At 34.1% G+C, this 23459-nt stretch overlaps 3 protein-coding genes across 11 annotated transcripts; 2 read left to right on the top strand and 1 right to left on the bottom strand.

Annotated features, from left to right (window-relative positions):
• The first annotated feature begins 255 nt into the window (after window positions 1–255).
• Window positions 256–15549, top strand: LOC124430859 (synaptic vesicle membrane protein VAT-1 homolog-like). Of its 3 annotated transcripts, none has more exons than XM_046978004.1 (8): window positions 256–414; window positions 679–1021; window positions 8409–8538; window positions 8647–8862; window positions 10227–10375; window positions 10455–10614; window positions 10705–11131; window positions 11208–15549. In XM_046978004.1, exons 2-8 carry the CDS (start codon window positions 717–719, stop codon window positions 11231–11233), a joined length of 1413 nt encoding a protein of 470 aa, XP_046833960.1. In that variant the 5' UTR covers window positions 256–414; window positions 679–716; the 3' UTR covers window positions 11234–15549. The 3 variants fall into 3 exon arrangements, 2 of the variants coding, with proteins under 2 accessions (XP_046833960.1, XP_046833961.1); XM_046978005.1 differs by having other exon boundaries at window positions 261–414; window positions 676–1021; XR_006943871.1 differs by having other exon boundaries at window positions 334–1021; window positions 11208–11610; window positions 11779–15549.
• On the bottom strand, window positions 14089–22165 carry LOC124430857 (CD109 antigen). Of its 2 annotated transcripts, none has more exons than XM_046977997.1 (5): window positions 21958–22165; window positions 21743–21865; window positions 17640–21675; window positions 17361–17554; window positions 14089–17253 (listed from the first exon to the last, which is right to left on the bottom strand). In XM_046977997.1, exons 2-5 carry the CDS (start codon window positions 21859–21861, stop codon window positions 16770–16772), a joined length of 4833 nt encoding a protein of 1610 aa, XP_046833953.1. In that variant the 5' UTR covers window positions 21862–21865; window positions 21958–22165; the 3' UTR covers window positions 14089–16769. The 2 variants fall into 2 exon arrangements, with proteins under 2 accessions (XP_046833953.1, XP_046833954.1); XM_046977998.1 differs by having other exon boundaries at window positions 21941–22165.
• Window positions 22166–22383: 218 nt separating this feature from the next.
• Window positions 22384–23440, top strand: LOC124430903 (ubiquitin-conjugating enzyme E2 T-like). Of its 6 annotated transcripts, none has more exons than XM_046978128.1 (2): window positions 22384–22689; window positions 22887–23440. In XM_046978128.1, the coding sequence occupies exon 2, from the start codon at window positions 22903–22905 to the stop codon at window positions 23389–23391; it is 489 nt and encodes a 162-aa protein (XP_046834084.1). In that variant the 5' UTR covers window positions 22384–22689; window positions 22887–22902; the 3' UTR covers window positions 23392–23440. The 6 variants fall into 6 exon arrangements, with proteins under 6 accessions (XP_046834084.1, XP_046834086.1, XP_046834082.1 ...); XM_046978130.1 differs by having other exon boundaries at window positions 22384–22592; XM_046978126.1 differs by having other exon boundaries at window positions 22385–22815.
• Window positions 23441–23459: the final 19 nt, after the last annotated feature.

The raw sequence follows: 23459 nt of genomic DNA on the forward strand, positions 1-23459 counted from the left end.
CTCACTTCAATTTTCTTTCGTTACGTTGTAGCGTTTAAGGTTATCAAACGATATGACGATAGAGACGTAACTCGAAGAACCAATAAAGAAACAGAGAAAGGCGTTAGCCGTAACAGGAGGAACCAATTAGGAAGCAGGAAAAGGCATCAGGCGCAATGTAACTGGTCAATAACGTGGGACGATCGTTGTAGCGAAGGGATTCGATAGGACGAAGGAGATTCTTCGTTCGGATTGGTTGATGCGTTGCTAGGCAACAGAAACGTCGTCGCGTCACCGGGCGGCTAAGCAGGACAGCCGGCCGGCCGGCCGGCGTACCCGGCGGCCGAACTCGCACGAAGCGTTTCTTTCGGAGTAGCAGAAACCGCGCAGAACGTCGTTGGCTCTCGTTGAGTGCGAACGCGCGCTTGTTAATTGGTGCGTAATATAGGTCTTTTTTTTAATACACCTACAACGCCGTCAGGATAATAGTATTCTTTTCGCGTAGATATATATCTTACTCTTTATCACTCTTTCTCTCTTTCTCTTTTTCTCTCTTTCTCTCTCTCTCTCTCTCTCTCTCTTTTTCTCTTTCTCTCTTTCTCTCATAAAGAAGAATATATATCGAGACACGCTTCTTTCGAAAAAGAAAAGAAAGATTTAACAAATAAGGAGGAACATCCGAGTCTTCTTTCTCAGTAGGGTAGTAAATTGGAAGAGAGAAAGTAACAAGGAGAAAAATGGCAGAGGACAAGAACGAGACAAGCCCGAACGCTGAGGGTGAAAACCCGCCACAGGAAGCAACACCGCCCGCAAAACAGGAAAAAGAGGAGCCTAAGGAAACGAAGGAGGAAGAGAAAAAGGCCGAGGAGAATGGCGAGGGTGAAAAGGCGAGAGAGAATGGCGAGGAAAAGCCGACGCCAGAGCCTAAGGATATGCGAGCCATCGTGCTCAACGGTTTCGGCGGACTCAAAAGTGTGAAAGCTCTGAGAAAGCCCGAACCCACCCTTAGCGAAGGAGAAGTTCTTATACGCGTCAAGGCATGGTAAGTTATTGTTCATTTTCTTTATATACTATCTTTTTTACTATATCTTTATGCACGTATTCCTCTGTATTGTATTATGAAAGATATCCACAATCGTTCGTTCGTAGAAACCTTTGTTCATACATAGGTTTAAGAATTTTACGTTTTCAAAATTAATCGAACGGAATAATAGTGAATTTTGTTCAAGGACATTGACGTGATTACGTCGTTGCAGGATTTCAGGTTACGTTCGGTAATTTATAAATAACGATCTCAATTTTCTTACACGACGAATTTCATCTGGATAATTTTTCATAGTTTTGTAAGAAACTAGACGAGGATCGCATTACTTTTGAAATGCATTGAATCGTGCAACGAATCGCGATTTGAATTTTGGTAGGATCTCTAAGAATTGTCTAACGTATTTGATAGAAAAACGATGAAAGATAATCGAACGCGTTTGTAGCCACCGTCGTGTGACTATGTACGAGGTTTCTTTGACCTTGGCCATGGAGCCGGCTTCTATCTCTCGAAAGCTTATACGCTCTTGGGAGCGTGGCACACCCACTCTCTCTCTCTCTCTCTCTCCCTCTCTCTCTCTCTCTCTCTCTCTCTCTCTCTCTCTCTCTCTCTCTCTCTCTCTCTCTTCGTCGATGGTGTTGTACGCGCTGCCGCGGCCGGGGAGATCGTCAACGCCGTATTCAAAGGCGTGCGAGAGAGGACCTTTTCACGCGTGAGTCACGTTTCATAAAGGCGATTGGCATTGATGAGAAAATAGCCCCTCTATAGAAAGACATAATGCCGTTGCTGCCGATGCTGGCTCGAATAAATTCGTGTGTATGGCGATGCCCTTCCGGACACGCCACGCCATGCCACCGGCAGCCGCCTTTCGACGATTCCAAACGTATGATGGACGCTCCTCGAATAAAATAAAGTATAAATTCTCTCTACCATATCGACGAACGTCCTTTCATCCTAGTCTTTTCTTCTTTCCTCAAACTCCCCTTAAGATTTCCATTGAAATTTCGAGTCATATATATTTTTTTAATTTTTTTTTTTTTTAATTAACTAGCTACTTTAATATTTAATAAATATCACGGCTGCAATTTCAGTTAAAATTCAACGTTGAAGAGAAATCTTCGAAAAGAGGGATGATTTATTTTTATATCGTCGTATATGTATCGTCGACCGTCGAGGATGTTTTTTTCTTTTCCTTCTTTTTTCTGTCTTAAATAAACTTGGTTAGTCGTTTGAAAGGAAATGAAAGGAGCAGAAAGGGAGAGAGAGAGAGAGAGAGAGAGAGAAAACGTTATGAAAGGCAGAGTGAAAATCCTAACGACAAGTACTCGCTCATATTAAACCGGAGGGAGCAGTACAACTCTTGGATACTGAATGGCATCCGTTCAGTTTCCTATAATGCGATATTAAAGCCTCATTAACTTGATAAGCCGAAGTAAGTCGAAGACATAATACTGCCTTTCATCTTTCTAATTCGTAAAGATTAAAATAAACAATCTGAGGTTTCAAATATATTTTCAGATATATGTTTTTCTTCTTCTTTTTTTAGAACATCTTGCTTACAATCATAACTCAATGATCATCGCAATTGTTTTAATAATTATAATTAATATGCTTGTAAGCACGTATGCGATGACAGAATATATTTAGATCGATCGATACCATATACGAGGGATAAGATCGAGTTTTTCCTATAAAAAGATAAACTTTCATTTGGTATTATCCCGTAAAAAAAAGGGCAGACAAATTTTCGGTCATCCTATGGGTGACAGAGGCTCTCCGTATCTTTCTAAATGTGTGTGGGGTCTGTCTGTGTGTATTGTGCGCTCGTGTACCGATAGATCTATGGGATGTCCGTATTGATCGAACCACACCCGTGCTTCCTGCACCCCCTTCTCACGCACGCGGTATATACACGCACACGCGTGCGCAAGAGAAATCTTCCAACGAAACGCCATGACAGTTTCACGAAAGAGAACACGAATTTTACTACCCGCATATTAGATTTTCCTCTCCATCGTTCTTCATATTAGCTATGAGACAAACGGTTCTTTTTTTTTTTTCTTTTCTTTTTTCTTCTTTTTCCCCATTATATTATCTTTTTTATCGGTGTTTACAAAGAAAAAAAAAAATATATATATGAAAGAAGAGAGAAAAGATACATATATAGATAAGAAAAGTACGAGATGAATAAATATTTCTTCGAAAATAGGCCCCCGACAAGATCGCGTTTTCTGATCGTTTTTATATCTTTTTTTTCTTAATTAAATCGAAAAGGCGTCATCGTATATTCAGTCTTATTTCGTGATCCGATAGAGTACTTTGAAAGGATTCTTATACTTATATAAATAACATTGCGAGAGTAAATACGCGATCGAAGCGTATTTATTGCGACGAATGTTCATTACAGGGGTAAACGACGAGGTCAAGCAATTTTTCCGTTAAATCCCCTTCGTCTTCGATTTATCTCGAGTAATATCCAACGACGACGATATTACTCTCTCGCCACACCCAGTGCCGAGGGAACTAAAAGTGAGGGATGATCAATGTATTTCTAAATAATTATATATTGAAAGGAATACTTTATATAATAAATAGAGGAGGAGAGGATTAATAATTTTGGTCAGAAAAAGAAAAAAAAGTTTTTCGAATACTGTAAATAGAATTGGATCTACGTATATGGGGTATTTCATTTTTATCGATTCATTGTAAATGGAATTGAAAAATAATATCGAGACTAATGTGAAACAAGATCATTGGCATTAATGATTCGAAATCATGAACGTGAGAGAACAATTAAATTTGAAAAAAAATCTTGGAAATATTTCTTGTATTATCATAAATAATTTCTGTTTCTATAGATCGAATAAAATGAGCCATTCTATATATGTATGTATGTATCTTATATTCTCCGATATTCCGTTTCTGCATGCATGAGTCAATTAATTGTTCTTCTATTCGAGGTTATCGTGCAGGTTACGGAACGCTTGCTCTCTTTCTCTCTCTCACACACACACACACACACACACACACACACACACACTCTCTCTCTCTCTCTCTCTTCGTTATTGTACTCCTCTTTTTTATCTCTTTCCTTTTTTTTCCTTGCTAATAATAAATGATATTAGCCACTCTTACGCATCGTATATACTCGATACAGCCAAGTGACTCAGATCTTATCAATTACATTATCTCTTAGAAAATGATTAATCCAAAAAGAAGGAAGTATATTTTACGCATGCAATTTAATACGAGCGTGGTGTTGTTTAATGAAGAGGAAAAGAATACGTTAAAAACTTATCAAGAATCCTTCGAACTGATATACCGAAACACGTAATTTTTTTGTCTTATACATAGATTATGACTAATCGATAGTATTAATTATTATCAAATGAAATGACTCGTTATTTATTATTTGTTTGATTCAATATTGAAATGATTTTATACACGAAATTCGTTCGATCTAAAATGGACGAGGACATATGTATTATATATATGCATGTATTTGAAAAAGAATTCATTCGAAATGGTCTAGTAGATTGTTACTGACTCATCCTGTGTATATTTTCTCTCTTTCTCTCTTTCTCGTTGCTTCCACTCTCGGAAGTTGGAAACAAACTACATACATATATATACAATATATATATATATATATACCTACACTCGCGACATATGAGTCAGAAAAAGAACATCGTGCGTGTTCAGCCGCGCAGCTGCTGTCTTACCGTTTCGATTCTTTGTTTTCCGCGTAACGGCGTCGCCTCGTCGCGCCATCCTGTGTATTATGTTGTGTTCGATATTTTGCAGCTCGTTATAATTTTTTTTATTTATCTTTCTTTTAATTCTTCTTTATTTTTTTTTACAAAATCTCGCTCAACTATAATAGCAATTGTTTTATTGTATACGCTTCCATAGAATTATAATTATTCATTAATAACCCCTTCTTACCTTTCGCCTTCTTTAATTTCACCGTCTCCGTTTTCTTTTCAATCTCTTCGACACACATGCACACGATAAATGCATAACGAGAGAATAAAATGCAGAGATCGCTTATAGAGCGATAAAAATTAACAAAGAACTATTCCTCTCTCTCTCTCTCTCTCTCTCTCTCTCTCTCTCTATTTCTCTCTATTTCTCTCTTTCTCGATCTCTCGTATCGTTTGAAAACAATTGATAACTCTCCGAGATGCTGTCGACGAGGTCATTTATCGTACGCTCGCGAATTATTATTACTGAGGCCAAGAACTTTTTATGTACGCATATTTATGTAAGTAGTTGACGCATGAAAAAAAGATTTGCGCCTTTGAGAAAGTTTCTTTTTTTGTCACAACATTTTCCTTTGTTCCAATCGAATTTGTTAACCTTTCAACGTTTCTCACAGTCAAATACTGCAAAAATAAAATAATGATATTTTTACTAAATATCTAGTATAAATAATTTTAATTGTAGTCTCTGGTAGGATAATTGCTGACAATAGAAAAGCCGCTTATATATAAGTACTTTCGTAATGTCAGTGAAAATACATTGTATATGCATGTAAACAGTACGTACATGTATATATATGTACATACATACATAATATAAATGACAAAGTGATTAATCCTTATTGTCATCTTTTCTGCTCGGTTAATCCGTAATATCGAGCGATAATTCTTATCGCGAGGCTTTTTTACGTCCAACCTCTTTTGTATTTTCGCTTTTATTTTTATTACTTTCAATACATTTGCGCTATCGTCGATATTTATGTTAGACGACGAATCGCATAACATTCGTATTCTTTCGATCTTTCTGTTGTTCTTTTTTTCTTTCTGTAAATTCGTACATCAAAAAAGAGGAGAATGTTAAAATATTCTTATTTCAAAGTCAGTATATCTTGTTTATATACTCTGTGTGAATGTATGTGTATATTTATATATATATATATATATATTACGTAAAATAAATAAGAAAGTTGGAACAACAGACGGTTGGTTGGTATTTAAAAGTTCGACAACAAAGTTCTAATGCGGTCGATTATATACTTAAGATATATGACATCTCCGAGATGAACGTAACTGTTCGTTAAATGTTATCAAGCGAACAAATGTTTTCAATCATGTCGTTTTTGTCTTTAGAAATATTCAATAATTCAGTTTTTCAATAATTTAAATAAAAGTTAATTGTAAACCTTAAAAACCGATACTTTTTTAATCATTTCGATATCTGTACAAAAGCACCACGAGTTTATGATCCCTGTATACTAAGAAATAATAATAACAGAATGTCGATCTTTCTGAGAATTGTTGTAGATAACGATAAAGAGATAAAAGAGAATTGATCTTGTCTGGTAAAAAATGAAAATGATCCAATGAACTATTCGTTCTTCAACGAATAATAATCTATTTACTCCTCGTAAAAACTTTTCGGAGGGATGCAATATGGCTTGGTCGATTAAATAATTGTTTTTTTTTTCCGCTGATAATCCCGACGGAATCGTACGTAATAATAGTGGCCACGCGTATACACGGACATTTTTGCTGGGGGCCTAATTGTTGGGGTCTCTCTCTCTCTCTCTCTGTCTCTCTCTTACTCTCTCATCGAGTCACGCGAGATTCGCGCTTTTGATTTCGCTTTATGACTTCGCTGGCGCCCGAGTGTCTTCTTCGTTGATCGATCGATATAAATAAGATGGTTTCGTATTTCTATACACGTGGACGAGAAATGTTATATCTGTCAACGTTAACATCTGACATGGAGTAAAAAAACCGAAGATATTTTCATTTTAATCAAAAGAAAAAGAAAGAAAGGAAAAAATTTTCTATTCGTATTATAAAAGTTAAAGTTCAAGGAAATTATTTAACCCGTTTATGACGTTTCATTCGAGGGTTGGTAGAGAATATATATCGAAAGGAACGAAGATATGTTTAATTATGACCCTCCAATGCGGTGCATGCGTCATCATCAATGTCGTCGTTTTCGCGTCGTCGTCGTCATCGTCGTCGTCATCGTCATCGTCGTCGTCATATCTTTATAATACGATCGTTTTCCCATCAAGAACGAAGAAAATCCTTTCCGAAGCTTCAAATAGTTTCTACAATATTTATTTTTTTAAAACATTTTGCAATAATATATTTACACATATCGGCCGTCAAACGATCCACGAGAAATTCGTGTCATGAAAGCAGCTTTGAAATTTAGCGCGATTATCTGTTCGCGAACGATAATGGCAATTGGGTCGAAGCGTTGGATGGAATTTCATTATGTTAAATCGTCTTCGTATTATCTTATTAGGCCGAGGAATGCTTCCGTTCTTTTGTAACCATCTACTGACTCTTTTAAGTATGAATTACGAAAGGATCATCCATTGTTTTTCTAAAGAGGACATCCATGGCGGATAAATCATTTTAAAGACCTCCTTGATAAACTAACAATAAGAGATGAAATTTAGAAAAAAAAAAGTTAAAAAAGAATTTCATGTACTTTCATAAACGTAAATATTTTATTTGTTGTCCACCAAATTGTGTGTTTGTAATTCACAACTTCCTTTGCGCCACAAGAATCATGTAGGCAAAATAACAAGGACGTTTGGACTTACTCCGCTTTTTTGTTTCCCTATCAAAGAAGAATATCCTATTAAAATGACAAGAGTTAAAAGAGATTCTTTTTATCGTAAGCAAGTAAAACCTTTATCCATATACATATGTAGATTGTATGGAAAAAAAAAAAAATCATAATTTAATTCCGAGTAGATAGAGAGGTGGAAGCGGTCAGAAGTGTCGCATTATTTATTTAGTTCCCTGGCAATGCGTATCTTTCCGTTAAGCATATAGTCGTTCAATAGTCGCGTCGACATAGGGAGCGAGCGTCCAAGTTGCGTGAGACGCCAGGCGTCGGTCTAGGCATCCTGGCGCCTTCGGTGTATACCCTTCGTTCTTTGTCGAAACTACATAGCGTGGTGTGTTTCACGTGGCGAAACGATCATGGTACCCCTACTACTATTACAACTACTACTACTATTACCGCTATGAACGGTACCACGTTTATGAGACAGTACCAGCCTTAAGCGCTTTCTATTTCAAGTATCTTATCCGCTCATCTTTATTCTCTTCCTCTCTTCCTCTCTCTTTCTCTCTCTCTCTCTCTCTCTCTCTCTCTCTCTCTATCTATCTATCTATCTATCTATCTATCTATCTATCTCTATCTCTATCTCTATCTCTATCTTCCTTTCCCCACCCCCTGCAAATCTTTCTTTTTTTTTCTTTACATGTTTACTAATAAACTACAACAAATAAATATTTAATATAAATTTACGAAATATTGAAAATCACAAATGTATCATTGAGACATCAATGAAAAGGGACAATTATATATCTTTATTCTGATCTCAATAAGTAATTATACTTGGTTACAGCGGTCTAAACTTTCAAGATTTAATGGCACGACAAGGTGCGATCGATTCACCCCCAAAAACACCCTTCATTATGGGATCAGAGTGTGCTGGAGATATCGAACAAGTTGGCGAGGGAGTCGAGAATTTTAAAGTAAGCATTTCCAAGTATTTAATAATACAAGCGCATGCACACGCGCGCGCGCACGTGATTATCGTGCTATTATATTCAGAACTGTTTTCATTTCTTTCTCTCTTTCAGGTTGGTGACAGAGTCGTTGCATTACCTGATCATAAAGCGTGGGCCGAATTAGTAGCTGTTCCAGCGACATCCGTTTTTGCATTGCCAACTGGCATGAGTTATTTGGATGCGGCTGCTACTACTATGAATTACACCGTAGCGTACATCTTACTCTTCGAATTGGCCAATCTAACGCCTGGAAAGTCGCTTTTGTTACACAGTGCCGGTGGTGGCGTTGTAAGTATTTCTCATTATCGTAATCAACTGTATTTAAATATGCTCTCGGTCAAATTTCGGAGAAAACCAATTAGTCCGGTACAATGACAATAAGTTTCTGACTGATGAACTAGTAGGAAAAAGTACAATTATATTGAATTTTTCTTTTGAATTTGGATTACAAATCATTAGAAACTGGAAGACAAAAACCAATATTTAAAAGGAAAGAAAAACAGAAAATATATATAACTAAATCTAATTCTTGCAATCGGAATAGTTCCTCTCTTACCCTTTGTCTATTTAGCCCTCTTTTTCTCTCTCTCTCTCGCTCTCTCTCTCTCTCTCTCTCTCTCTCTCTCCCTCTCTAGCTCTCTCTCTAGCTCTTCTAGCCCTAGACATTAGGGAAGGAGAGGATAGAAACGTCGGGATCAATACGACTCAACAGGTTATACCCGAGGCCAACTATGGAGGCAACGTAGTAGTAGTAGTCGCATACTGCTAGAAGTCGAGAAGATGAAATCTATGGGGGATGCTGGCCGAGATCGTACGGGGTGTGAGGGTTGCCAGGCAACCCTTCGCTCTCTCATCGACCACTGTCGTGGGCCGCGCCCGTCTGAGACCGCACCACCACTATCGCACCACGTGTTACTTTTAAGTCTCCTTCACAACGCTTTTATCGTCCACGTGTACATGTCTTCTTCATTTCAGCTACATAAAACATTGAAAATCATTTATTAGTTGTTTAATAGATTCCATTTATAAGAATTGTCGAATTAATTGAATACAAAATTATATATTGTTCATAAAAATATTTATATTTTCTTTTTTTTCTTCTTTTTTGTCACAGTATAATTTGCATTTACAGCAACAACGTTAAAATCAATAATTTTATCATTGCTAATGAATCTTTTTATAATCCGAGACTTTTTCAAAATATTCTTAAGTGCATTATCCCTTTCTTTTAATGAGCGTTTCTATGGGGTTGACCAGTGATGCGCAATTGAGAGCAGGCTACTTAAAATTCTGGGTTGCGGGTTCTTCCTTTCCTTTCCTTTCCTTCCCGCCCCTCTCTCTCTCTCTCTCTCTTCGTTTTTTTTCTGTCTCATTCTTCCTCAAGTCCCTTGGCCTCGGTTTAGCTCCTCGCATCGGTTGTCGGCGGGTATCGAATTCTCGAGAAGGGCGGGAGCAACAGAAAGCGAAGAGCTCCTCGATTCTTGGAAATAATGAATGCTTGTTCTGTTGAGAAAACCTGAAACAGCTTCACTAAATATTTTATTGTCCGTTGTTTTTTCACCGATTTATATCGAGTTCCATGAGCTGAGTACAGAACTTTTTTATCTATTAAAAAGTTTCCTATCTAATGGATTACGATGATTAAATTTTAGGGTCAAGCTGTGATCCAACTTGCTAAGACTGTGAAAGATGTAACCATTTTTGGTGTCTGCAGCAAGTCAAAGCACGAGGCTCTTAAATCATCCGGCACTATAGATTATTTGCTAGAAAGAGGCACAGATTATAGTAACGAAGTCAGAAAGTAAGAAGATCTATACAAGATGAATTATCATGAATTATCATATTAGAGGTGAAAAAAATGTATTACTTGTTTTCTTCAGAATTTCATCCGAAGGCGTAGATATTGTCTTGGATTGTTTATGCGGCGAGGAATGTAACAAGGGATATGCCCTCTTGAAACCTATGGGAAAATATATTCTTTATGGTTCTAGTAACGTCGTAACCGGCGAAACAAAAAGCTTTTTCTCGGCGGCACGATCGGTTTGTAATATTTTCTTTTGAAATAGATTTAGAATTTAGAGGTAGTAGACAGATAGAATTTTCAATTAATATATTGTATTATTTTTATAGTGGTGGCAGGTAGACAAAGTTTCTCCCATAAAGTTATTCGACGAGAATAAAACGTTGTCCGGCTTGAATCTTCGTCATTTAATGTATCAACACGGTGGCCACGCATATGTCCGTCGGGCTGTTAATCAAGTATTCTCATTGTGGACTGAGGGTAAAATAAAGCCCGTGATGGATTCAACATGGGCTCTTGAGGACGTGCCCGAAGCAATGCAGAAGATGCACGATCGAAAGAATATAGGAAAAATCGTACTCGATCCGAGCTTGGAGCCCAAACCAAAACCAGCTACGCCAGCGAAAGGAAAAGCAAAAGACAAGAAGACTACCAATCAAGAAGAAAAGAAAGCATCGAGCGTGGAATCCGAGGAAGGCGAAAAGAAGAAAGAGCCTGAATTGACAAACGGAACATCTGAGGATAAGTCTGATAGTGGTGAGTAATCGTAAATTCTTTTTAAAAACAAATCGGGAACAATCAAATGAACGCAAACGTATCCTTACTTTTTCAGACTCGAAGGAAAAAGAATCAAGCTGAATTGTCGGCGCTAGCTAATCATAATAATAAAAAAGAAAAAAAAAAAAAGAAAAAAAAAAGAAAAAAAAAAAAGAAAAAAATTGTCATTTATGAGAAGCAAGAACTTTCACCGATGTATCAAGAAACCCATATTGTTACTGTCTGACGAAAAAAAAAAAAAAGAAAAAAAAAAAGAAAAAAAAATAATTTAATTCGACTTCTATATTACTTGCATGCAGTTTGATGAAACGATATAACGTAATCGGAGATTATGATTCTTGAGCCCAAGACTTAGAAACAAAAAGAGTAAGTTTTCTCAATTAAAGAAAAGGATTGATAGTAGATGTAAGTTGTTAACGAATCGTCGGACATTATCAATTTTCATTATAATAGTTTAGGTAAGTCATTTTTTATAAGTTATGTTCGAACTGACAGATATGAAATTATTTACATTATTTCTTTTTTATATATATATATATTCTTTTTTATATTTTTTTTTATTTTTATTTTCTTTTTTTTTTTTTTTTTTTTTTTTTTTTTTTTTTTTTTTTTTTTTTTTATTAAAGAAAAAGGACTCTGCTTAATATATCTGCTCTATTAAACATTGAAAGTTCACAAGGCTAATAACTGATACAGAAACATCAACCAACAATCACCTAATTATATCGGAAAAAAAGTATAAAATGGGAACAACAAAAATAGAAATATCATTTTGACGCGGTCCACTAGTAGTTTACAATTGCTAGATATATTATCTTTATCCTTTAACACTGGCCGAACAGTTTAGTTCGTACAGCACAACGTAGCCATTAGTTATTCGTGAAAAGAAGAGGTCATTTGATAACCTGAATCATCTCTGTGATTATTTTAGTATGTTCGTGTAATGTATGTTATGCGTACTTACCAAAATACTCCAGGTCTCTCATAGTTATAAAAATGGAATTCATTAGGAACATAAATATTCTAATCTTATGTCTATTATCGACTGTCCAGAAATGAAATAATATAGTAGTCAGTCTTAGTATTTTATATCGTTTTTATATTCTGATACAATTTCTACGTGATTTTTTATGTATAATTTTAATTTAATGGGATATGTTTATTTATTCTGATTTGTTGAGAGACCCATATGAAGTTACATTGAAGGAAAAATAATAACACTGAGTTAGTTACATTATATATTCATGCCAATTTTTTCGCTCTAATATTATTATATTGACCATGGTATTGTAAACAAGGAAACAAACAAAAAGAAAAACTTATTTATCTTTTATTATGTCTTATTATCTATTTTATTATTTATTGATAAACGAAAATGCACGATTGTCTGAATATTTGTAAAAAAAAGATTATTAAATTTTGATAATGTCTCGAAATCTTTAAAATATATCCGCTGGTGCAACCGTATATCAAATTGACTGCTACTGGAGAGTTGAAAAAAGGAAAAGAAAAAACACGAGAAGTCACATAAATCATTTTTCAAATAAATTGTGGTAACTTTTGCAACGATTTTTCAACGACCTATTTTTGATAATAATTTTTAAATGCCTGCGTTTTTTGAACGAAATACAGATCAATAAATCCGAGCTCAGACGCTCATAAAGTATTGAAACGGAAGTCTTAGAGTTGCCTTTCATCAATTTCATTCGTATCAGTCAGGATATGTAGTTTTTGTACCAATACAAGTATTGTATCATCAATACTAATTTAGATTTACTATTCAGAATGTTACTTGCTAGCTAGAAATTTCTCGATCTATTTAATAAGATGAAAAAAAAAATGAAAAGAAATACTGCTTTATAATATGCAATAATAATAATAATAATAATAATAATAATAATAATAATAATAATAATAATAATACACGATAATACGAAAAAAAATTAATTGAAAATACTTCATTATTTTATGCAAATCTTTCAATTTCAAATAAATTTCTCATTACTTGACGAATAATTAGGAAACTTGTAGATTTTCGAAATAGATATTTAGTGACAAATTTGTTGCCGTTAAGCGCGCAAGGGACGACGTATTCGTCAAAATGAGAGAAAGAGAGAGCGAGAGAGAGAGAGAGAGAGAGACATTTCTTCGAACGAGAAAAAGAAAAAAAATCTGTGTACAGCGAGAATGTTCATGAAATTGTATGATTTGTCGATCCTTTAAAGCTTTTCCGAAAAGCTTTAAATTATAGCCAGCTTGCTTTTATTTAACGAAACGTACGGCCTTTAATGTTTACGTAAGGATACTTGCTATTGTAAGATCTATTACGAATGAAAAAATCCTCGTAATGATATTAAAAAATAGAAAAGAAAAGAAAAAGAAAAAATTAAAAAAAAAGAAAAGAAAAAAGTTAAAAAAAAATAAACCAAGAAAGGGAAAGATTTAGGTTCGTCGAAGAGTTTCTCGAACGAAGTGTTACTCTAATTGAAAAAAAGGAACACGTTTGATGGAAAAAAAAAAAAAAAAAGAAACAAAACAAAAAAATGCATATCTTTCCGAAGCGTTTCGAACCATTTCATTCGATTGGTTCCGCTCTAGGATTTGATACTAATCACTGTATACCAAGATAATCTGTATTATACTAATCGCTATCGGAAAATTACGAGTTTATATACCGAGGATATTGTTCCCACTTTCATCGCTAGAAATAGGGAAACGTAATAGTGACTAAAGAAAAGAAAAAAAAAAAAAATGTTTTCTAGTATCAATACTGCCGTATCAAAAAATCTCTTGGTCCAAAATTACATCGTATATTATATATTATCAATTACCATTACTCGTGAGAAAAAGTGTGTATCGAGATTAGGGATGAAAAAGAGGAGAAGAAAACAAAAGAGCTAAGAAACTTTAAATATGGGTGCATATTTTGAGAAGTCTTTAAAAAAAAAAAAAAAAAAAAAAAAAAAAAAAGAAAAAAAGAAAAAAAAAATAAGAGAAGAATACATCCGTTTCGACGTGACGCAACGATGTTACGCGATATATTCATACGAAAAAGAAAATACCAACAACAACATGATGTAATATTATCGCATAAACAAAACGTATGAAAAATACACACATCACATTGTATATTTTACGTAAGGCTTTAAATGTTTAATCAAATAACTATTATATTATAATATATCTATATATTTGTATCGATGGTTTTTCCCGCCCTATTTGATTTTAGAGTTTAGGTCTGTATGTCACGAGAGAACGTCAAAATGCGAGTGTTTAGTGGCACACTGAGGAACCCCCCCTCCCCGAATAAAAAGAAAAACTTTTTTCGATGAATAACAATGAATTGTAATATTGTAATTACAATGTTTGTTGTGAGCGATTTGGTGATGAACGGTAATTAGGACAAAACTTAATGAACTTCGCGCGTTATGAATCCTCAGACTGGGCTAAGCAAAGCAGTAGTAACGTTTTGGAAGCTTTAGAAGCTTCTCGCTAGATGTCGTTCATAATTCTCATTGAAAATACGCGCGAATTATGAACAAGATCTATCCTCTTCGACTTGCGCTCGATTATTTCGTCGACCGAAGGACGATCAAAATTTCCTTTCTCATCTTTCTTGCTTTTTTCCCCCTTTTTTTTTTTTTTGTTTCTAAACTTCTTCGGAATTATAATCGAGCGCAAGTTAATTAGAATCAACAATAGAAAGTAGTTGGATAATTGATTAAAAATACAGATACGCATTTGAAAACAGATAACCGAACTGGATTATTGGTAATCTGCTTTCATTTTCATCGTAGAATCACTTGTAAAGACTTTTTTAGACATTCTTCAAAAATTTCATCATTTCATTTATCTAGATATTATTTTTAATATGATTGATATGTCGGAACGTATATATGTTGTCGAGCATAGTCCTTCTAGGAAAATCCGTACCAAGGACATAGAAATTTGCTATGCTCCAGTAATGATTTGTCCTTTAAACCATTCAATATAAACAATAAGGGGTTCATCAGCGATAGGTCTTGTATTATTTAAGAAAATTTCGTTGAATAGGGCGCGATGCGTATATTTTATCTCAAGAGAAAAAGAGAAAGAGATAGCAACATCGAAGAGAGAGTATAGGACCTACGATTTCGCAAACGTGATACATTATAATTATGTGTAAAATTGTAAAATTCGTCGCGATAGTACGGGCAGAATTAACGTGCATTCTTTTTCCCTGAATGATTATTATCCTTCTTTATCCGCCATAATAATTTCTCCAAACGATAGAAACGCACTCAGCAAGGGAAACGCGTTTATCGCCCGTTCGTCGCAAGCTTGATATATAGATTGTATTTTTGGCTTATTATTGTAAGACTGACTATGTTGCTATATTAAAGATTGCTTCAAAAATATTTACGGCCTTTTCCCTCCATCAAATTCACCTCGTCGCTATTCTTCCTATCAAAAGACAAAATCAACAATGTTGGAAAGACATATGGAAGATGAATTCTTTAATATACGTGAAGACAGATTTCGAATTCGATTTTAATTTATTTTTATAAATGTTATAAAACATAAAAATATTTTTAATGTGTATTAAATGCTACTTCTTTTTATTAAGTTCTATCGCCTCGACAATGGAAATTATACATATAGTTCAGGACGGTTCCTTTTTTTCATTAAGATTTAAACTATCTTTGTACCTCTGATTACCATTATATATGCGTGTATATATATATATATATACACACATATATACACGCATATATATATATATATATATATATGTAATATAAAAAGAACTGATGTCCTGTTGAACACATATATATAGCACAAATTATTTAAAATATAAGCTATATTATAACAGACTTGCATGGACGGCATTTGAAAGATTATGCAGATCGAGAATCTGCTTTAAAGACTTGCAATGAGTCTACATTTCATACGACATTAAGACCTGCAACTTATATTTGTGATGTGCATCAATAAATATCTCTATCCCTGTATGCATACATCTTATTGGATAATAAGCCTTAATATTGTATATCAGTAGACCATCGCAATTTAATATAAGAGAAGTATGCCATATATGATAATTATTATAATATAATATAATACTTAAAATATAAATCTAATTATTAAAATATATCTCTTATGCTTATCTAAAACAATGAAATATGTTAATACGTATGTCTTGTTCTTTTGCCCAAATATTTCCTTGGATATGAACGAACATACATATAACAGGACGGTATCGTTTTCTTTTATCTCTTTGTGCTTTGGAACAGCATCTTTTTATGCTCCAATATACTATATACAGATCTTTGAGAAATATTATTTTTACACAAACTAAAACTATGTGCAAAAAGTGTGTTTAAATATGTGTTTAAATTACATATGTTAAATCAATGGGAATACTTTTACATAAAACATGAGTTAATAATCAAGTAATAAAAAATTGTAAATGATAACATGATAACATGTGACAAATGATAATTTGTCATGTTATCACTTGTAATTCTGTAATTGCAAGAAAAAATAAATAATACTTGCGTTTATATTATTTGTATCATCGAAATATTTTGTAAATTTTTCTATCGTGGTATGGTTATTTGAAAATTATAGAAGAAAACTATCCTACGTTGAATTCTTGTGTTCGATAGTATCTCATTATAGTTATTAAAATAGTTGTAATAAAGATAAGATTTGTTGAAGACACCAAAATAGTAGCAGTATTGTAAATGGGACAATACGGACATTGCGAACTACCACACACCTCACAGATGTTTAGAGTGTAAGTTGGTAAAGCATCAAATATAGATTCATTGAACCGTTCTGGAGCATAATAATCATAGACTCTGATGGGAAGATATCGTGACATGTTTGCAACTGGATACCATCTTTCTATTGTAAAATTAATACAAGTTTCTTCCTGATCTAAATAATCAAAATAGAATAAGACTTTTCTGCCTTGAAACCGTGCTCTTTGTAAGTTCCTTACTTTCCTTGATAATACATATTTATCAAGATTTTGTTGTTGAATTATGTAACCAGTTGGAATGGCTACGTCCAAAACTGCCATTCCAGAGCGGGATGATTCATCAATGTTTGTCCACCTATATATGGAAATTATATATTTATCAAGAATGATTTTCAATAATATAAAATATATACATTTTTCTTTAATTAATTATAATACGTAGAAAATCCATTTCTAAATTACCTCTGACAACTGAGATATGAAATGTGAGATTGATTTCTACCATGGAAATTAGCTCTGGTTATTAAATCAAATGCCTGCACAGGTGGCTGAGTCTGAAATCTTTTAATGTCAACATTATATTGCACTGACATTTGCAATATTGCATATCCAGCACCCTTCGCTTGCACTTTTACGGTTCCCCATGCTTCAGGTATCTACAAAAAAAAAAAAAAAAAAAAATACATTAAATATAAAAATTAATTATTGTGCGATGTATGTTACTGTCCAAAATATACATGCCTCGATAGATTGAAGTCTTGCAAGATTGCTTGGATTTACAGATAATATTTGTGTCTTCCCAGGTAAAGCTGTAGCTTCTATTGTTACATTTAATGAACTAACATCCCTAATTCTAGATCGGACGGTATAATCCATTAAAGCTTTCATAGCCCACGCGGTATCTTGCGTGGAAGCCCATCCACCATCTGTCAATCTCTGTGCATTTAGCCATTTTACTATTGGTTCTATCATTACCTCTTGTCTTGCGACATAGACAAGAAGTGCATATGCTGTTGTTTCTATATTTTCTGCATCATACTTGTAAGGTAAACGTGGGAGGAGGAATGGTTTTTGATTTTCCAATTTTTGTGGCGGAGGTGGAACAGGTTCTCTGCCCCAATAAGTTAAACCACCTTCTCTACGTGCGTGCCTAGTCAAAATATTAAATGCTTGTTCTGCTGTAGAAGCTTTCGCCATTAATAATGCATATGATACGATAGCAACGTCGTATGGTTTGCCCTTTTCTTCTAAAAGTTTCATATTTCTCTCTAACCATTTAATGGCATTTGCAGAAGCTAAAGCTACTTGAGAACCCAAACCACCTGTCAAATCTCTTACAGTTTCCAATGTAATAAGCACATGAGCAGTAAGACTAATATTTCTGAACCTTATTATATCACTATTATAATTGAGAGAGCTATTCATTTTTCGATCTGGTAACCATGTCACTTCGTAAAATGATCCTTCTGGAGTTTGATGCTTTAATACCCAAGAAACAGCTTGTGTGATTACATCGGGATCTATGTATAGATAGTTTTCCCATTCATAAAAACTTGCTTCTTGAAAGATGCGCGCACAATAAGCAGTGAGCCATACACTAGATGCAGATTGGTTCCAATCACTGCGAAAAAGGCTAAAAGATCCGTCAGGATTCATAAACGAAAGCTGGCGTTGATATCCAATGTTCATATAATAAAAGCTTTCCTTCTCTTGCGTTCTATTGCGTTGATTGACTAGACGCATATACAATGTCGTATACATATTAGCGGCAAAACTGAACATATTCTGTTCAGCACAATCCATTGGAAGATCTATAAGACTTGTAGCATTGACAGGCATTGTTGGAAATATAGGTCCAACCACATCCCCAACTACACTTATGGTTGCCTTGTTTGATCCAAACACGTAATAACGATTTTCATCATAAGATATAATTGGTGTTTCTGTAATGTTAACGTGCATGTATTGGAATACATACGCTCTGTTACTTAAATCAAGGAGAATAGATTGATGTCTATGTTGAGGTAGGCCATCAGCTTCTACATGTAAGGTGCGTGTAACCGAATCACGTCCTATTAATGTCGTTGCATAAATATGTATTTTAATGTCACCCAGTCTTACTGGAACAATTGGTAGATATACAACGGTTGCATCTTGAGCATGTATCCATAAAAAGAATTGATGTTCTCCAAAAGAAGTGCGTGGTTTATATGACTGAACAATCCCATTATCTTCAACGTGAACAAATTTGTAATCTTTAGATCCTGTTAAAACAACTGTTGCCTCGATATCGCCACGCATATAATTAAAAACGGACACTCTTATGCCAATCTGTTCGCCTTGTTTACTGTGCGTTGGCATCTCTACATTAATATAAAATGGCAGAATTCCTGTATATTCCAATGCTTTAGGTAACATTCCAAAACCTTTGCTCGGAGACATGCCAAAAACTGTGACCATCCAATGAACCGGTCTGCGTGGCACATCTATGTTGAAAATTTGTCTACCATGTGGTCCTATGTTTATATCTTTCCAAAGCCAAACATTTTCATATTGTCTTTGAATCCTATTAAAACGCCACTTTCTAAACTCTAAAATATCAGTTGCATTGCCATGCTGACAGCGTGCTTCATCTGTACCATCTTCACAATCAAACATCCCATCGCACTTTTTTTCTAATTTATAACAACGGCCCGAGAGGCACTCTCCATATCCTTGGGTTCTATTGCAATGATCTGGACGTCTATAGATCAGTGCATCTGTAAAAACAACTAATCCAATATATTCGAAAGTGCGATTTACATCTATCCCAAATGTAGAGGATGGAAAATAAACCATTTCATCAGGATCTCCGCCATGAAGCAACCAAGTATGAGAGTATGTTCCATTCGTATCTTCGTCAAAGTGTGCCATCTTCGATATAACATTTGCATAAGTTAATTCATTACCAGCTTGCATAGTGTAAAAGGATCGATCGATACCCGAAAGCGCAACATATGCTCCTGGCTCTCCATAAATGGCAACTTCCACATTTTCACCTGTACGTGCTTTTTTGTTATTAATAAATACTGTAAAATTATTACGAGAGATGCCATTTACAGGGAAAGTTAAAGAATCTGCAACAACATCCCCATAATGGCCAACATAATATACAACTGCAGTTGCAACAGGAGCCATTTCAGGGCTTAATGGAATTGCAAAAGTTTTTATATTATGCTGCATGTATTCTTGCCCACTTAGAAGTATTGTTCCTTTAGCCATGATAATATAATTAAAATAATCTATATGAAAGTTTGTCTGTACATGAAATATTATGTATTCTCCAACTTTAGCTTTTTCAGTTGACGTTATTATTTTTATATGTTTCTGATTTGGAGATTCATGTGCGAATAATAATAATTCCGATTGAGCTCTAAATCCTTCGCCATCGGTAAAATAAGCAGATATTTTCATAGAAGTGATATCATTGAGCATTTGTTGAGTTTGTTCCGCATTTTGTGGATATCCAATTTGTTCTCTGAGATCTATTTTTGTAGACCAAATACCCTCGTACTCTGAAGAAGGTTTCAGATATTGTGAATCCATAGATCTTCGTCCACCAGACTTTATCTCAACTTCTCCGCGTATTTCCATTGTTGCTCCTTTAAGTTGAGTAACTCGTAATGCTGAATTGTCGTGAAAAGATGCAACTAAATGCACGGTAAAAGGCATAGCTGGCTTGAATACCTGTGGAGTGCCACCTAGAAAATATACTTTTATGGTTGAATTAAATATCCTAGCCATAGAATAACCAACAACAATTTCATCTAAAAATCTTTCTCCAACTGTCGCAACAATGCTCACTTCCATTCCATCCAAAGATGGAGCAAAATTAAGTAATTCTGCCATTGGATATTGAAAATGATATGTTCCATTAAAAAATCTCATTACAGGCACTTTCTCCTCATAAATGTTTGGTTGTTTAAACCATGCGGGATAATATTCATTAAAATTAAAATATCTTTCAATAGGCTCTATTTGCGTTGATGAACTTCCAGTTCTATCTATAGGTTTGAAAGAGGCCTTTAGCGTTAAATTTCCTTTTACAGGTGCTCCAGATGTATAATTTGCTTGAACAATGCCATGAATGTATGGATCATTTTCGAAAAAAAATGCTGGCATCGTGACATTAACTTCGAAGCGTGTTTGATAATATTCTTCTACCAAAAATCTTTTCTCTTCTACTTGTCCTTGAGCTATAACTTGTATGATCCATTCTCCAAAAACTGGTTGATCTGACAACTGGTACGATAAAGAGACAGTTCCTAAATTACTTTGTCTGCTCAGCCAACGTCTCATAATACGTCTATGTGGATCTAGCATATAGACATCGATAGGACTATTAAATGCTTTTAATTCGGTGTCAATAGGTACGGCTCTAAACCGTATTGTTTCTCCCTGCATATATACTGGCTTATCTAGCTGGATGAAAATTGTCATAGATCTTTGGGAAAAAATAAGTTTAGTTTCATTTAAAAAGGCTTGACCTCCGGTCAAACTATTATATAATCCTTCGATGCGTAAGTTATAATCCCCTTGTACGGAAGTAAGTGGCATACGCATTAATAATGTTTCTGGTATACCCTCTTTAACTTCTTGATGATCAGCTGCAATTTCTACTCCATTACGTTGTATAGAAGAACGTATGACCATTGGTAGTGAACTATGTAAAACACTTACAGCTATTCGATAAATCTGCCCTGGGCGTACCATACGCGATGCCACCACAAAATATGTGCTGAAAACAAACAATATAAATATCTTGATGATACTATAATATTTTATAACAATTGTACAATACTCACGCATCTTTTATTATTATATTTTCATTTTTGTTTCCACTAAGCCATGGAGACCGAGTTGTTTCTAAAGTTTCTTGACAATTACCACCGAGCACAGTTAATAATAGAATCAAAAGCCACATATTTCTAAAATGAACAAATAATGTATATAAATTTATGAATTCCTTTGGTATAGTTTATTGTTCTATAAAAATAATTTACGTTCATAATCATATAACCTTTGAAAAGTAATTCATGAAATAATTTTTATATATATTATTTTATATCCCGTGTGCAACAAATCACAGAAATAATACAATAGGTAGATAATAGGTTTAACAAAGTTATTGTAATAAAGTAACAGCGAAACTTAACCGTTCATTAGATAAAACAAAAGTAAGATAGTTTATGGTCAACGCCCAAAGTTCTTACTAATCCAATTAATACTTCGTAAACAGATGTCGTTATAATGTCTCTAGTGTGGCGGACACACCATTGTCGATAAAGCAGGAAACTTTATGCCAAGAAAAAGATTATTTAAGTTTAAAATTTCGCGCCAACTACAGTAGCACCAAAAAAACGATGTCGCGATAAAGTACGAATTAGGTCTGTAGCTCTTTTGTTCTGATTAATTATAAATTTTCCTCTATATCTGATCTAAAAAAAAAAAAAAAAAAAAAAAAGAAAAAACAAACAAAATGAAAGGCATTATTAATGCAATTTAATTGCCGCAGCCGTGCTAGCGATCAAGCTTATTCACGCAATAAGCGACAGTTACAGTTCTCATAGAAACCTTTACGATACGGTCCTGAGCATTTATATACATCAACCGAAATATGAAATTTTATCGTTAGAAAGTTTGTTGTCGAAGAAGGTAACGTTTGTGTTACACTATACATAAATATTAACAAGACAAGAGATAGTTATAAAGTTACGCATTATAATTAAGAATTGTACAATCAAGTACAAGAGTGAGTAAAATAATCAACATAAACACGAAATATCAAATAATTTATTATAAGTTTTATCTTCATTAGAAGGCATAAAAAGCAATTTAAATCATTAGCATAGAAATAAATAAATTGTGGATGAATTAGGTAAATTATTTAATTATTTAAAAATATATATATATATATATTTATTTTTTTTTTTTTTTAATTGTTAGTAGGAGGTATATAGAAAAAATGCAGAAAGCACACAGAGTAAGAAGAGAAATAGCTCGTTTAATGGTGAAGCCACCAGAAGGGGTGTCTTGTTATATAAAAGAAGATTCAACAGAATATATATTAGTTACTATCATTGGTCCTGCTGGATGTGCATATGAAGCTGGTGTTTTTGAATTAGATGTCGAATTACCAGAACGATATCCCTTTGAACCACCACATGTGAAATTTCGCACACCCATTTATCATCCAAATATTGATAATAATGGACGTATATGCTTAGATCTATTAAGAATGCCACCTAAAGGTGGTTGGAAACCAACTATAAGTTTAGAAAATCTTTTAACTGCTATTCGATCGTTACTTGTACATCCAAATATTAATGATCCACTTATGACAGAAATTGCAGACGAATATCGTTATAATAGATTTGAATTTGAGTATAAAGCTCGTAACTTTCAAGGTGAATCCAAAAGGAAAAGAGATATAAATTCAATAAATGTCTGCTAATCCATTAATGGAATTAATAAAGTATTATGGATTTATTTTTATATTTTTATATGTATGTAAAATTGCAG

The sequence above is a fragment of the Vespa crabro genome, chromosome 19 (genome assembly GCF_910589235.1).
Source record: "Vespa crabro chromosome 19, iyVesCrab1.2, whole genome shotgun sequence".
In the NCBI taxonomy this organism is placed as follows: domain Eukaryota; kingdom Metazoa; phylum Arthropoda; class Insecta; order Hymenoptera; family Vespidae; genus Vespa; species Vespa crabro.

Excerpts from the sequence above, each read along its gene's own strand:
- LOC124430903 (XM_046978128.1), top strand. The coding sequence starts at position 22,903 with ATGCAGAAAGCACACAGAGTAAGAAGAGAAATAGCTCGTTTAATGGTG.
- LOC124430859 (XM_046978004.1), top strand. The coding sequence starts at position 717 with ATGGCAGAGGACAAGAACGAGACAAGCCCGAACGCTGAGGGTGAAAAC. Across the intron at positions 10,376-10,454 it reads TATAGTAACGAAGTCAGAAA|AATTTCATCCGAAGGCGTAG; the intron begins GTAAGAAGATCT and ends TGTTTTCTTCAG. Across the intron at positions 10,615-10,704 it reads TTTTCTCGGCGGCACGATCG|TGGTGGCAGGTAGACAAAGT; the intron begins GTTTGTAATATT and ends TTATTTTTATAG.
- LOC124430857 (XM_046977997.1), bottom strand. The coding sequence starts at position 21,861 with ATGTGGCTTTTGATTCTATTATTAACTGTGCTCGGTGGTAATTGTCAA. Across the intron at positions 17,555-17,639 it reads CAAGACTTCAATCTATCGAG|ATACCTGAAGCATGGGGAAC; the intron begins GCATGTATATTT and ends TTTTTTTTGTAG. Across the intron at positions 17,254-17,360 it reads TCATATCTCAGTTGTCAGAG|GTGGACAAACATTGATGAAT; the intron begins GTAATTTAGAAA and ends TTCCATATATAG.